At 39.4% G+C, this 14,767-nt stretch overlaps 1 protein-coding gene across 1 annotated transcript in view; it reads right to left on the bottom strand.

Moving 5' to 3' along the window:
• Positions 1-14,767, bottom strand: part of GATAD2B (GATA zinc finger domain containing 2B) — a 36,609-nt gene that overhangs the window by 12,652 nt on the left and 9,190 nt on the right. The window contains exon 2 of the mRNA XM_004388590.2: positions 974-1,309. Within this exon, the coding sequence (XP_004388647.2) occupies positions 974-1,309 (336 nt within the window). The remainder of the gene's footprint in view (positions 1-973; positions 1,310-14,767) is intronic.

Below are 14,767 nucleotides of genomic sequence, written 5' to 3'. Positions count from 1 at the left end.
GGAGGGGAGAGAGCGAGGGAGGGAGGGAAGGGGGAGAGCACGCCCACAAGTGCACACAAGCACGCACACACGTAAGTAAATGTGTATGCATATGGGGGGGCAGGGAGTGGCACAAATGTAGCGAGAAGGCAGAGATTAACAGATGAAGATAATTTCCTTGCTGACACAAGAAAAACCAGGCCCCATGTTTTCTGATGTATTAAAAGCTGAGACTCCATAATAAAAAGATCCTAAAACTGGAATGATCTGAAAACAGTTTTTTCCCTTCTAAGATGGCCATAAGGAGGCCCTGATGGTACAGTGGTTAACTGCTCAGCTGCTAACTGGAAGGTCATCGGTTTGAACCCACCAGCTGCTCCGCGGGAGAAAACGTGGCAGTCTGCTTCCGTAGAGATTACCACCTTGGAAACCGTACAGGGCAGCTCTACTCTGTCCTACGGGGTCTCTAAGAGTTGAAATCGACTCAACCGCAACGAGTTTTTTTTCTTTTTTTTTTTAAAAGACGGCCATAAGGTTAGAGTGAAGGCGTATATTAACTTACTTTTACTTGGGCCATCAGCTCTCTAAACCCACTCCCATCAAGTCAATTCTGACTCATAGTGATCCTACAGGACAGAGTAGAGCTGCCCTATGTGGAGCGGCTGGTGGATTTGAACTGCTGACCTTTGGTTAGCAGCTGTAGCTCTTACCACTGTGCTACTAGGGCTCCATCAGCTCTCTACTGTCCCTTTATCTAGAAATGCCCACTACATCTTAAGGGTAAGAACTAAGATTCTCTGTATGCTAAGCAAATTTTTGAAGCACCTAGTTTTATTTGGAAATGAGGAATTCACGGTCAAGACAACACAGATATGTCTTCTTTCAAGAAGCTCTGGAATAAAGAACACCTTTCTCTCACTGGAATTCACTGCATTTTCACAGGCTTTGTTTATGAGAAGATCCTATCCCTGGAGGCATCTGAACTGTGCCATACCTTCGTCTAGCACTCATATCCACAGGCTCATCATTGATATTTTCTTTGCCCGGCCTGACAGCAGTCCTGTTGTCTCCATGAGGCCTGAGATTCCCATTGAGTTTCTCTTCATAGCCCTTGACACCGCCGCCATCCTGTTTGGTGGATAACTCATGTGACACCTCAAGGTTTGCCAAATCCTTCCTTTTGAGCAGTGCCAACATCTTCAGGCGCTCCATGGCCTCATGCCCCTCCATCTTGAGCCGCTTTGCCAGGACATCATCTCGCTCATCTGCTGGGTCCAAGCTCCGCTTCAACAGATTCAGGCGAAGAGCATCTTCTGTCATTCTATCCATCCTATGGAAAGAAATACACAGTGAGATCAGAATAAAATCCCTTAAGTAGTACACAGGAAAAAAGGATGGGGTGGGTAAACGTATTAAGAATCACAGACAAATATATATGAAAATTCAAAGTTAACTCATCTAACCGTCTGCCCTATACCTTCTAAGAATATTCTGTACTCAACCTTAGCAATGAAAATAAACTTCAGATACTTTGTAGTTACTGAGGCCCTCACCATACAGAAGCCTGAAACCAAACACCGCACTCACATGGATGGTCCATTAGAAGCAGACATCCTTTAAAAAACAAACACTCAAAGTGACTATGCACGCACACACACAGTCAGAGGCTTCTACTTTAGTTTTTGCACCAAATTCTTCTGGGAAAGACTCTTCTGCAAATGGGAAGCTTCTCAGGTCACACAAGCTTATCTTAGCTGGCCTATTTATGGATGGAGAAATCTGACAGAGATGAATTAGACAAAGGGTATCTAACAAGAAGCCTCCATTGGCTAGATACAGCAAGAATCAGAGGGGCCCATGTTATTTGCCCTCAATTCTATACAGATACAGAGTCTGCATCTTAAGCCACTTGGCTTTTCTTAATGAAGAAAGCTAAGGTGCTTTAGCCTGTTAAGAGGGGATATTTTCTCTACTCATGCAGCAAAATATTAAAGGCAAGCTAATCATCATCTTCCCCTCTCACTTTAATTTTTTACACTAACAAAATTCAAATGCAGAAATTTCTCCAACCCTTTCAAATCCAGAGCGGCTGTCCTGGTGAGAAATAACATGATGCACTGGAAAGAAGTGTCTGAATCAGAGAAATGTAAGTTCAAAATGCTTCTTACTCTTACAAGGTCAATATTTAAAAATTTACTTAACCTCTCCAAGTCTCAGTTTCATCTGTAAAATCGGGGCACTGAGAAGGTACGCAACAGAATTTAACTTCCACACCCCAGGACTATGACTTCCATAACTAAGGCATGAAAGTAGGCTCAACAGACTCAGGCAGTAGGACAGAGAAGGCTACATATGTTAACTGGTACTTCTGTTCAGAAAACAGTGTATTGGCCTGAGATACCTTCCATATATATATATATATATATATATATATATATATATATAAATTTATATACCATAAAATTTGCCTATTTAAAGTGAATTTTACGGTTTTAGTATATTCACAGAATTGTGCAATCATGACCACTGTCATCATCCCTCCCCCAGAAAACCTGTACCCATTAGCAGTCACTCTCTTTTTTAGTTTCAATTTCCTCCACCCCTCAAGCCCTAGGCAACCACTAATCTACTTTCTGTCCCTATAGATTTGTCTATTTTGGACTTTCCATATAAATGGAATCATCCAATTATGCGGTCTTTTGTGACTGCCTTCTTTCACTTAGCACGTTTTCAAGATTCATGCATGTTGCAGCATGTATCACGTACTTCATTTCTTTTTATGATGCGGTAATACTCCATTGTATGGCTACATCACATTTTGTTTACCCATTCATCAACTAATGGACATCTGTGTTGTTTCCACTTTTTAGGCTATTATGAACAATGCTGCTATGAACATTCATGTACAAGTTTTTGTGTGGATATATACCTTCAATTTTCTGGGGTATGGACCTAGGAGTGGTACTGCTAGGTTATATGGTAACTGTATTTATCTTTGTGAGAAACTGCCAGGTTGTTCTCCAAAGTGGTTGCACCAATTTACATTCACACCAGCAATGCACCAGGGTTCTAATTTCTCCATATCCTTTTTTTTTTTAAATAATTTTATTTTCGTTGTTGTTAATAATATACACAGCAGAATATATAACAATTCAACAATTCCTATATGTACAATTCAGTGACATTCATGACATTTTTTCAAGTTGTGCAGCCATTCTCACCCTCCTTTTCCGAGGTGTTCCTTCCCCATTACCATAACCTCATTGCCCCCTAAGGTTCCTATCTAATCTTTCACGATGCTGTTGTCCTTTTGATCTCATATAGACAGTTCTCAAAAAAGCACAATGCTCAAGGCAGATATTCCTTACTAGTTAAGCTAAACTACTGTTTGGCTCTCCATATCCTCTTAGTTCTCTTTTAACAGCTTCAGATATGAGACATATTATAGCATAATAAATACTCTTTAGCTTCAGATCCTTCAAAGATTTGTTATTTCAACATTTGTTACTTTTGAAGTGGTTTATCTCTGAAAAATACCCCCAAGATACAATGACCAGAAAGTTGAATGCTACAGAACACCAGAAGTTGAGCCCTAACTCCATGTAACAATGTGCTGGGTAAATCAACACCACATACTTAGAACATATCTGAATACCATGCAGAGTTGCAGAGGGTGGGAAAAGTCAGCCACTCAACTGATAATACACTTAGATGTAGAAAGTACTTCAGAGAAGTACACAGCAAGATATACAAACATAAGTTAATACAACACAGTGTTCTAAGTTTTGACCTAAACTATATTCATGAGAACTGAAAGTATACGACAAAACTCAATAAGCTGAACAGAATTTGGGATGCCATCACTATCTCAGTTTGCTGACTGATAGTTACACAGCTGAAAGCAGTTCAAATTTATTTTCCCTTATTATACTACAATGAAGCAAGAAGGAAACAGACAGGTTGGGATAAATCAGAACCCAGGTATCTGAATGTCTGAGGTAAGTAATCTTTCCCAATAGATGGCCTGAGAACCCTGACCAATTTTTCCTTGCCCACTCCTGTCATTAACTACTCTGTAAGTCCCAACTTCATGTACTCACAGCCATGCCTGCCTAAAAATCCAATGTAACAGGTAATGATTACAAATGAGCATAAGCAACCTTTTTTGGGTTGATGGAAATGTTGCAATACTGGATTGTGGTGGCAGTTGCACAACTCTGTAAATTTACTAAAAATCACTGTATTGTGCACTTAAATTATATACCAATAAAGCTGTAAAAAATGTTCAATGTAAATTGTCACACAAAAATTCCTCTCAAAAAAAAGTAAAAATAAAACAAAAATTATGTGAAATAAATGTATGTTTTTTTTAATGCGTAACCAACCCTATTTGTTTCTTCTGCACTGCTAATAATAATAGCTACTCTTTCTTAAGCACCTAGTAAAAGCCAAGCATACTACATACTAGGCACTTTATCATGTATTCTTATTTAAATTTCCTGAACAAACTTATTAAGTAGATGGTATTATCCTTATTTTACAGGTGGGAAAAAAGTGTCAGATCAAGTAGCCCAAGACTGCAAAGCTTGAAGACGGCACATCTAGAGGTCTAGCTCACTCCAAAAATCTATTATACAGTATGCCTCCCTGCTCAAAGAAGCAGTGTGTATGTTCATGTATTTGCTCATCTACCCATCCACCCAACAAATATTAAGTATATACTATATGCCAAGTTCAGGGACATGATATAGCTAAAATAAGTACTTGGATGTTGACATGAACTAACTTTCTCTGAGTTTTCACATCCTGCTGTTCTTCCTCATATTTCAGGGAAGGTAACACAATTCACCTAGAGGTAAAAGCTAGAAGCCTGGGTGGGAATCATCCTAGACTCTTCTGACGCTAAAGTCACCAAGTCCTATCAATTCTATTCTCTCCCACTGAATGTGAATGAGGAAACAGGTAGCCCTGGTGTGTTGTTGCTGGCAGCCATCTTGTGATCATGAGGGAAGGCAGCCTGCAAATAAAACAGACCCTATCCAGAACAGAGCATTTAGATGAGAGCTGATTACACAGCTGTGCTACCAGCGCAAGCTACCCTGAAGCTCGTCTCTGGACTCCTGTTACACAGGCCAATAAATTCCCTTAATGTTTAAGCCAGTATTGAGTTGGGTTTTCTGTTACCTAAAGTGAAAATATCCTACCTGATAAACTCTTGTGAGAAGTGCCTATGTGAAATGAAGGTAGAAATATCCAGTAAGCAGTTGGATACATGGCACACAAACAAAACAGCCAGAGCTCTGGCCAGAGCTGGAGATATACTGAAAAGGTAAAGGAGGTAACCAAAATAATGTACAGGGATGCATGTAACTGACCAGAAAGAAGATATACATATAGTCAGAAGGAAACAGGGCAGCGATAGAATCTTTGGCAACACCTATGCTTAAGGAGTGGTTGGTCAGAGAATACTGAGACGTGACCAAAGAGCTAGGGGGAAAACTAGAAAAGCATGACATGTCAACAAAATCAAAGGAGCGTTTCAGGAACAGAGTACTTAATTGTGTCAAACAATGGCAGGAGAAAAATGCCTAGCTTTAAATTTGCTGTTGACTGATGGAAGAAAGAATGGCCAAATAGCAACACAGCTCTAGATCCATGCTTGTCAAGTTTTAGACACACTGTTATCCCCAAACCAAAATCCAGGTCTGCACAAGGCTTAGCAGATCCTCAGAGGCACAGAATGGAAGCAAAGAGTGAGAAGGAGAGAGAGCAAAATGAATTAGTATCTACTGAGTGTCTGCTATGTACTAGGCAATATACAAGGCCCTTTAAATTTGTTCTACCATTTAACCACAACAGAAGATTAACAGAAAACCTATAGCGCTAGCTGGATCAGAAAACCTCCAGTTCATTAAAAAAAAAGAAAAAGAAATTTAAGTCTATAGTTATATATATATTTAAAAAATTTAAAGCAGCAATGGCCTAAAACACCATCAAATGAGTATGTTGCTTCATGAAGCATTCTCAGTATTTATAATGAACAAGACACAACAGTCCTTACAAAGTAAAATAGTATTTTTTAACACATTAACAAAAATAAGTTTTTAAAAACTGTTTGGGCTTCAAAATTCTAAATAGGAACGAAAGTACTTTAAAAAAAGAAAACACAGTTTATAAAGATAATGTTCTACATTCTACTTCGGTGAGTAGCATCTGGGGTCTTAAAAGCCTGTACGCAGCCATCTAAGGTACTCCACTGGTCTCATCCCTTTGGGAGAAAGGGAGAATGAAGAGAACAGGATACAAGAAAAAGATCAGTCCAAAGGACTAATGGACCACAGCTGGCAAGGCCTCCACCAGACTGAGTCCAATGCAGCTAGATGGTGCCTGGCTACTGCCACTGACTGCTCTGACCAGGATCACAACAGAGGATTCTGGACAGAGCTGGAGAAGGACGTAGAACAAAATTCTAACTCACAAAAAAAAGACCAGATTTACTGGCCTAAAGGAGGCTGGGGAAACCCTGAGAGTACGGCCCCCAGACACCCTTTTACCTCAGTGGTGAAGTTATCTCCGAGGTTCACCGTCAGCCCGGGAGTGGACAGCCCCGTAAAACCAAATGGGACTAATGAGGCACAGCAGTCCAGGGACAAGGGTCGGAAGACAGAAGGGGACAGGGAAGCTGCTGATAGGGAACCAAGGTTGAGTAAGGGTAGTGTTGATGTGTTGTGAGGTTGTTAACCATTGTCATACGGCAACATGTGTACTAACTGCTAAATGAGAAACTATTTTGTTCTGTAAGCCTTCATCTAAAGTGAGAATAGCAGCACAATTGGAAGAGCGTAGTCGATGTCACTGAACTGTGCACGTAGAAATTTTTGAAATGGTGTATCTTTGGCTATGTATATTCCCCACCCCACCCCAAAAAAAACAAAAGGTCGAGAAGGGAGAGGGTTGACATGTTGTGGGGTTGGTAACCAATGTCATAAAACAATGTGTACTACTGTTTGATGAGAAATTATTTGTTCTGTAAGCCTTCACCTGAAGTACAATAAAAGGAAAAAAAAAAAAAAAACCCTTTCTTAAAATTTCTGGTATTTATCCTTTTAAAAATCTAAACAGTTTTTAGTAATTATTAATGAGCAAGAAAAAAAATTACATTTCTTACGTTTCCTCTGTTTGTTCTGACTGACTTCTCTCCCTCCAATCATTCTTCCAAATGATCACAATACAGGGCTGAGAACTGTATTGTCATATACACTGAAGAGAATGCATGTTCTCTATATTATGAAATATTTCAAGCATGGACAAAAATATAGGTGATAATAAATGAAGATTAAATATTATTTTGCTATTTTATTTTTTAATTCAATTTTATTTTGAGATAATACACAGTTTTATGAAATAATACAGAGAGACCCCATGCATCCTTCACTAATTTGCCCCCAGTGGTAATGTCTTATAAAATTATCACAACCAGGACATTGACATTGAGACAATCTACAGATCTTATTCGGATTTTCCCAGTTTGACTTGTATTCATCTGTGTGTGTATAGTTAGTTCTGTACAATTTTATCACACATGTGGGTTCGTGTATCCACCACCGCAATCAAGACACAGAAAGTTCCATCACCTCAAGAATCCCTTGTTGCTCTTCTGTAACCACATGTATCCCCTCTTTTCCCCATATCCCTAATCCCTGGCAACCACTAATCTGTTCTCCATTTTTAAAATTTTGACTGTTTAAAAATATTTTATAATTGCAATCACAGTATGTAACTTTTCGGACTGACATTTTTTCACTCAGCATAATTCCCTAGAAATGTATCCAAGTTGCTGCATGTATCAACAGTTCGTTCTTTTTTATTGCTGAGTAGTATTCCATGCTATGGATGTACCACAGTTTTCACTATTCATCGGCTGAAGAGAACATCTGGGTTGTTTCCCGCTTTTTGCTCTTACGAATAAATTTGTGTAGAACTTTACACAGGAACGTAAGTTTTCCTTTCTCTGAGATAAAAGTCCAAGAGTACAACTGTTGGGTCAAACGGTAAATGCATGTTCAGTTTTATAAGAAACTGCCAATCTGTTTTCCGAGACGGCTATACCATCTTACATTTCCACAAGCCATGTATGAGACATCCAGTTTCTGCATATCCTCCCAGCATTTCATGGTGTCTATTATTTAATTTAAGCCATGCTATCAGGTATGTAGTGATTTCTCATTGTGGTTTTAATCTGCACTTCCCTAATGAAAAATGATGTTGAATATCTTTTTATGTGGTTATTTGCCACCTGTATATCCTCTTCGGTAAAACACCTGTTCATATCTTTTGCCCATTTTCTAACTGAATTGCTTGATTTTTTTTTTTTTTTTTTTTTTTAGTTTTGGAGTTATTTACATATTCTAGGTACTAGTCATTTGTCAGGTATGTGTCAGGTCCTTATTTTTAAGGACCCAAAACATTACAGATAAACTTGACGCACCCTGTGTAACTTCACTTCCAACTCATTCTTTTCCCTCCCTCCTCCTTGCCACCCCAGAGACAGGTAGTATGGTGGACTTGTTGTTACTGTTCCCATGGATATTTTTATATGTTTACTGCATATATATCTATAAAGAATAGTTTGTACATTTTTAAAAATTATATTTTAAAAGATTGTGTCTTGTACATATCCTTCTGTTTGCTTTTCTATGTTCAATTTTTTTTTTATATTTAAGATTTATCAAAGTAATGCATAAAGCTCTAGTTCATTTGTTTTAACTGCTGAGTAGAATTCTACAGCAAGAATATACAATTTAATTATCTATTCTCCTGTTCAATATTTAGGCACCAATTTGTTGATGTTAAAATCAATGCTGCAATTTCTACTTCTGGCAAAGATGGTATGACAGGGTCTGAATTTACCCTCCTGCATGAAACAACCAAAAAAAAACCAGACAAAATACATGATACACAGGTTTTCAAGACACAGGACACCAGACAACAAAAGAGAGTCCCAGAGGGATGAGAAACAAACAGGTGAGCTCTACAATCGCCCTTGCTTACTGCCTTAAGAAAGTTTCCGGGATGTGGTTCAGGAAGGGAGAACTAAGGCAGAGCCTAGAGGACTCCCTGAGTTGAAGAGACAGAGCTGAGGGTCTGGTGAGACCAAGGCAAACAGAGTTCAAAAGACAGAGTACCACAGAGAGGAGAACCGCAGAGAGAGAGAGAAGCCCAGAGATTTGCAGAGTGTTCTCTTCAAGCATTCAGCACAGTAATGATTAGCTCATGTGTGTGAGGAAACGATCCAAAACCAGGCAAAGAATCATTTTAAAGGAATAGAAAGAACGGTGTACAACATTCACACTGAACTAGAAACAGTGCCCCATTCCCATTACCCAGATTAGAAAAAATAATACTTACGAGCATTAGGTAGAGTACTCAGGAAGGTTGCACCCTTAGCAGTGGGAAATAATTAGCCCTAAACTATTAGTTTTGCACTCGCCTAACAAATCATAACAGTAAGACCCAAAGGGATCAGATTGTTGACAAGTAATTTAACTATACTGCAGAAAACACTTCAAGAAGATTTATAGGGATACAAAAATATCCAGTACCCAAAAACATAAAATACACAATATCTGGAATCCAACCAGAAATCACCAGTGATGCAAAGCAGCAGAAAAACACGACCCATAATGAAAAGAATAATCAATCACTAGAAACCTACCTACCCAGAACGAATTCTTTTAGAATTAGTAGAAAAGGACTTTAAAATAGATATAACCGTAATAGACAATATGTTCAAAAAATAAAGACGTGAAAGATATAAAAAGAGACCTAGACTGAACTTTCCAGAGATGAAAATTACAGTGTCTGAGATGAAAAATATACTGGATATAAAGACAGTGTGGTATTGGACAAATACACGTTATCAATGAATAGAACTTATTGTTAGCTGCGATCAAGTTAGCTCCCAACTCATGGCAACTCCATGTACAAAGGAGCAAAATGCTACCCAGTTCTGTCCATCTCCATGATCAGTTGTGGATCGGACGGACCCTTGTGACCCACAGGGTTTTCATTTACTGATTTTCAGAAGCACACTGCCAGGCCTTTCTTCCTAGTCCATATGGAAACTACAATGAAACCTGTTCAGCATCATGGCAACACGTAATCTACCACTAACAGATGGTGGTGGCTACACAGCATGTGCACTGGCCGGGAACTGAACCTAGGTTTCCTGTATGGAAGGTGAGAACTCTACCACTGAACTACCAATGCCTCATGAACAGAATTTACAGTACAGAAACAGATCCTAATATTTACTGTCAGTTGGTTTTCAACAGGGTATCTCAAGACAATTCCATGGGGGAAAGAACAGTCTTTTCAACAAATGGTGCTGAGACAACTGGATATCCACATGCAGAAGAATGAAGGTGGACCACATTCCTACACAATATACAAAAATTAACTCAAAATGGATCAAAGGCCTAAATGTAAGAGCTAAAACTATAAAACTCTTAGAAGAAAACATAGGCATAAACCTTTGTGACCTTGGATTAGGCAATGATTTCTTAGATATGACACCAAAAACACAAGTAACACAAGGAAAAAAAATTAGACTTGACCAAAATTAAAAACTTGTGCTTCCAAGGACACTATCAAGAAAGTGAAAAGACAATTAATGGAACAGGAGAAAATATTTGCAAATCATGTATCTGATAAGACTTTAATATTCAAAATATATAAAGAACTCCTACAACTAAACAACAAAAAGACAAACAATCCAATCAAAAAATGGGCAAAACACCTGAATAGCCATTTCTCCAAAGAAGGTATAAAAATGGCCAATAAGCACATGAAAAGATGCTCAGCATCATTAGCCATGAGGGAAATACAAATCAAAACCACAATGAAGGAAAAAACAAAACCACCACAATGAGATACCACTTCACAGTGTTACTGTATGCCACTGAGTCGATTCCAACTGACAGCAGCCCTGTATGACAGAGTAGAACTGCTCCATAGGGTTTCCTAGGCTGTAATCTTTACAGGAGCAGATCATCAGGTCTACTCACCTCTGGAGCTGCTCGTTGGTTCGAACTGCTGACCTTTTAGTTAGCAGCCAAGCGCCTAACTGCTGTGACACCAGGGCCCCTTTCACACTCGCCAGGATGGCTATATTCAAAAAGCCAGATAATAACAAATGTTGGCAAGAGTGTGAAGGAACCTGGAACCTTCATATATTGCTGGTGGGAATATAAAATGGTTGCAGCTGCTTTGGAAAAAAGTTTGGCAGTTCCTCACAAAGTTAAACATATTCAAGTTATCATATGACCAACAATTCCACTCCTAGGTATATACCCAAGAGAACTGAAAACATATTCACATAAAAACTTACCCATGAATGTCCATAGCAGCACTATTCGTAACAGTCAAACAGTGAAACTACCCAGATGTTCATCAACTGACAAATCGATGGACAAAGTGTGGTATATCCATACTATGAAATATTATTCAACCATAAAAAGGAATGAAGTACTGATACATGCTACCACATGGATGAACCCTGAAAACATGCTAACTGAAGAAGCCACCAAAAAACACATATTGTATAATTCCACTCATATGAAAAGTTCAGAATAGGCATATCTTCAGAAACAGGAATATGAAGTATATTTGTGGTTGCCGAAGGGCTGGGGGTGGGGAGTGACTACTAATGGGTAGGTGGTTTCTTTTTAGGGTGATGAAAATGCTTTAAACTTAGACTGTGATGATGGTGGAACAACTCTGATTATACTAAAACCACTGAACTGTACGCTTTAAATGGATGAGTTTTATAGCATGTGAATTATATCTCAATAAAATAGAATAAATAAAAATCTGTTGAGTAGATTCCAACTCATAGCCACCCTACAGGATAGAGAAGAACTGCCCCACAGAGTTTCCAAGGAGCAGCTGGTGGACTTGAACTGCCAACCTTTTGGTCAGCAGACAAGCTCTTAACCACTTGGCCACCAGGACTCCACTGGATGGTATTAATGGCAAGTTAGGTATTACGGCAAGTTAGGTATTTACATTAAAAAGACTAGTGAACTCAAACACACAGCAATAAAAATGATCCAAAATCAAACACAGAAGAAAAATGAATGAATAAATTTTTTAAAAGACTATCAGTGGGCTGGGGGACAACTTCAAGCAGCCTAATATATAGATAATTAAGAGTCCCTCAACGAAAGGAGAGAGAGATGAGGTAGACAGAAAAATATCTGATGAAATAGTGGTCAAAAATTTTCCAAACTTGATGGAAAGTGTGATGGTTAAGACTGTGTGTCAACTTGGCTAGGCCATGATTCTCAGTGTTTATATGTGATCACCCCCATGATGGGATCTGCTTTCAGCAGCCAATCAGTTAAAGGGAGTTTCCTTGGGTTTGTGGCCTGCATCCAAATAAAAGAGGTCTTTCTGGCTTTTGCCTGCTCTGGATCCTGCAGCTGGCTCCTGCTCTCTGACCTGCCAATCTTGGGTTTGCCAGCCCCTGCAGCTATGTGAATCAGGAAGAGAAGCCTTGCAATTTTGCCTGCCTATCTTGGAATTTGTCGATCTTCACAGCCTGTGAGCAAGCACCCTGCTCTCTGACCTGCCCATCTTGGGTTTGCCAGCCCTGTGGCTATGTGAATCAGGAGAAGCCTCTATCCTGATCCAGGGACTTGGGACGTTCCAGCCTATACAATTGTGTCAGCTGTTTCCTTGATATAAATCTCTCTCTGTATGTTTATACGCTTTACTGGTTTTGCTTCTCTAGAGAACCTAGCCTAAGACAAAAAACAGAGATGTGCACATTCAAGAATCCCAACAAACCTCAAGCACAACTAAAACATGAAGAAGACTACACCAAGGCACACTGTAATTAAATTGCTCAAAAACAGTATAAAATCTTAAAATCAGGCAGAGGAAAAAAAAATTTGTTACAGAAAGAAAAGGATAACATCAGATTTCTCGCTGGAAACACTGCAAGCAAGACGACAGTGGAGTAACATTTTTAAGACACTGAAAGAAAAAAACTGTCTATATAGGATATTATATCTGTCAAAATATTTTCAAAAACAAAGGTGAAATAAAGTCATTTTTAGGCATAGAAAAGCTGAAAGAATTCGACGCCACAGAACTGCACTATACAAAACGTTGAAGTCCTTCAGGCAGAAGGCAAATGATATCAACAAGGAATAAGGAGCACTGGAAATGAGTAAATACGGAATATGTTTTATTATCACTTAAAGTTTTTTAAAGACTGTTGAACCAAAAATAACAACAATGTATTGTGGGACTCATATAAAAACAAAATGCATGACAATAACAGCCAGTAAGGGAGAAATCGGAAGTCTATTATAAGATTCTTATACTATATATAAAATGGTATGCAGTACAATGGGTTTTCTTATATATGGCCTTTCTGGCCTTGGGCTTATAATTCTGCCAAAAATATTGGCTAAGTCACAATCTTGCAAAGGGACTATTTAGTTTACTATGCAAACAGGGTGCCTAAAACCACCTGGTAAGATTGAGGTAACCTTTTGGGAACTGGTCCATTACTAGGCAAATTGACTGACTGTTGTCTACCAACAGGATTGGTCAGTTCGTGGTCTGGCTGGGAGGGCCATGCTTTGAAATTAAATATAATGGCCCATCCCAGAGGATGAGGGGGACCTCACTACCATCAAGAAGGGCCTGGAGTGGAGTGTGTCCTTTGGATGCGGGGTCCCTGCACTGTGTCCTTTGGATGCGGGGTCCCTGCACTAAGACCTCCTAGTCCCAGAAGAGAGACTTACACTAAAGACAATGCAAGACAGCAAAAAACAGTGGCAACCATAGCAGAACCCACCAGCAGAGAAAAAGCAGCAGCAGTACAAGAGGCAAGAACCACGGGATCAGCAGACCACTGCCGTGGTGCCTGCCAGCCCACAGAGTAAGAGAGAGCCGAGTACTTTTGGGCAGAGGCTTGCTGGAGGAGTAGGGTGCCTCTGAGCACTTGTCAGCGGAACTAAAGAGCTGTAACACTTGCCTGAGCAAAGCAGAGGCCTAGAGGAAGTCCACAGACTGGTATGGCTGAGAGCAGGGCCGCCAGCTGGTGCGCTGAGAGAAGAGCCTGCCTGCAGGCATGGTGAAGAAGGAGCTGAGAGCCATCCTGGTTGGAAGCTGTCCTGATTGACTAACTGTATCTTGTCTCCTGAGTTGTATACTGTTACTTCCAAGTTGATCCCGATACCAAGTTGTATCCTTTACTTTCATAATAAACCACATAATCATGAGTATGGTCTTTGAATTGTGTGTGACCACTGCAATGAAATATCAAACCCAGGAGAGAAGTAGAGAACGCTGTAGGAAGTATGGCTGGTGTCAGAAATGGTGAAAAAGCTGGAAAGTGGAGGTATGTCTGACCTCCACATCACAGGAACCAGCTTTATGCTAATCCTGATTCTCATCCCTCCATGTGAATGTAGACGAGGTCTGACACTACATTACATGGTATAATTATCACTGAAGGTAGACTGTCAAGTTAAAGATGTATATTATAAACCCTTAAGCAACCACTAAAATGACCAAAGAGTTATAGATAATAAGCTAACAAAGGAGATGAAATCACAAAACTTGACTAATCCAAAAGAAGGCAGAGAAAGAAGAAAAAAGGAACGAAGAACAGATAGACAAATAGCAAGATGGCAGACTTAAATCTAACCATATCAAAAATCACATTAAATGTAAGTGGTCTGAGTGCCCCTAATTAAAAGGCATAGATTTT

This window comes from Trichechus manatus, unplaced genomic scaffold, assembly GCF_000243295.1.
Source record: "Trichechus manatus latirostris isolate Lorelei unplaced genomic scaffold, TriManLat1.0 scaffold00213, whole genome shotgun sequence".
Lineage (NCBI taxonomy): Eukaryota > Metazoa > Chordata > Mammalia > Sirenia > Trichechidae > Trichechus > Trichechus manatus.
The sequence above is the reverse complement of the archived record's forward strand: the minus strand, read 5'-3'. Positions and strand labels throughout refer to the sequence as shown.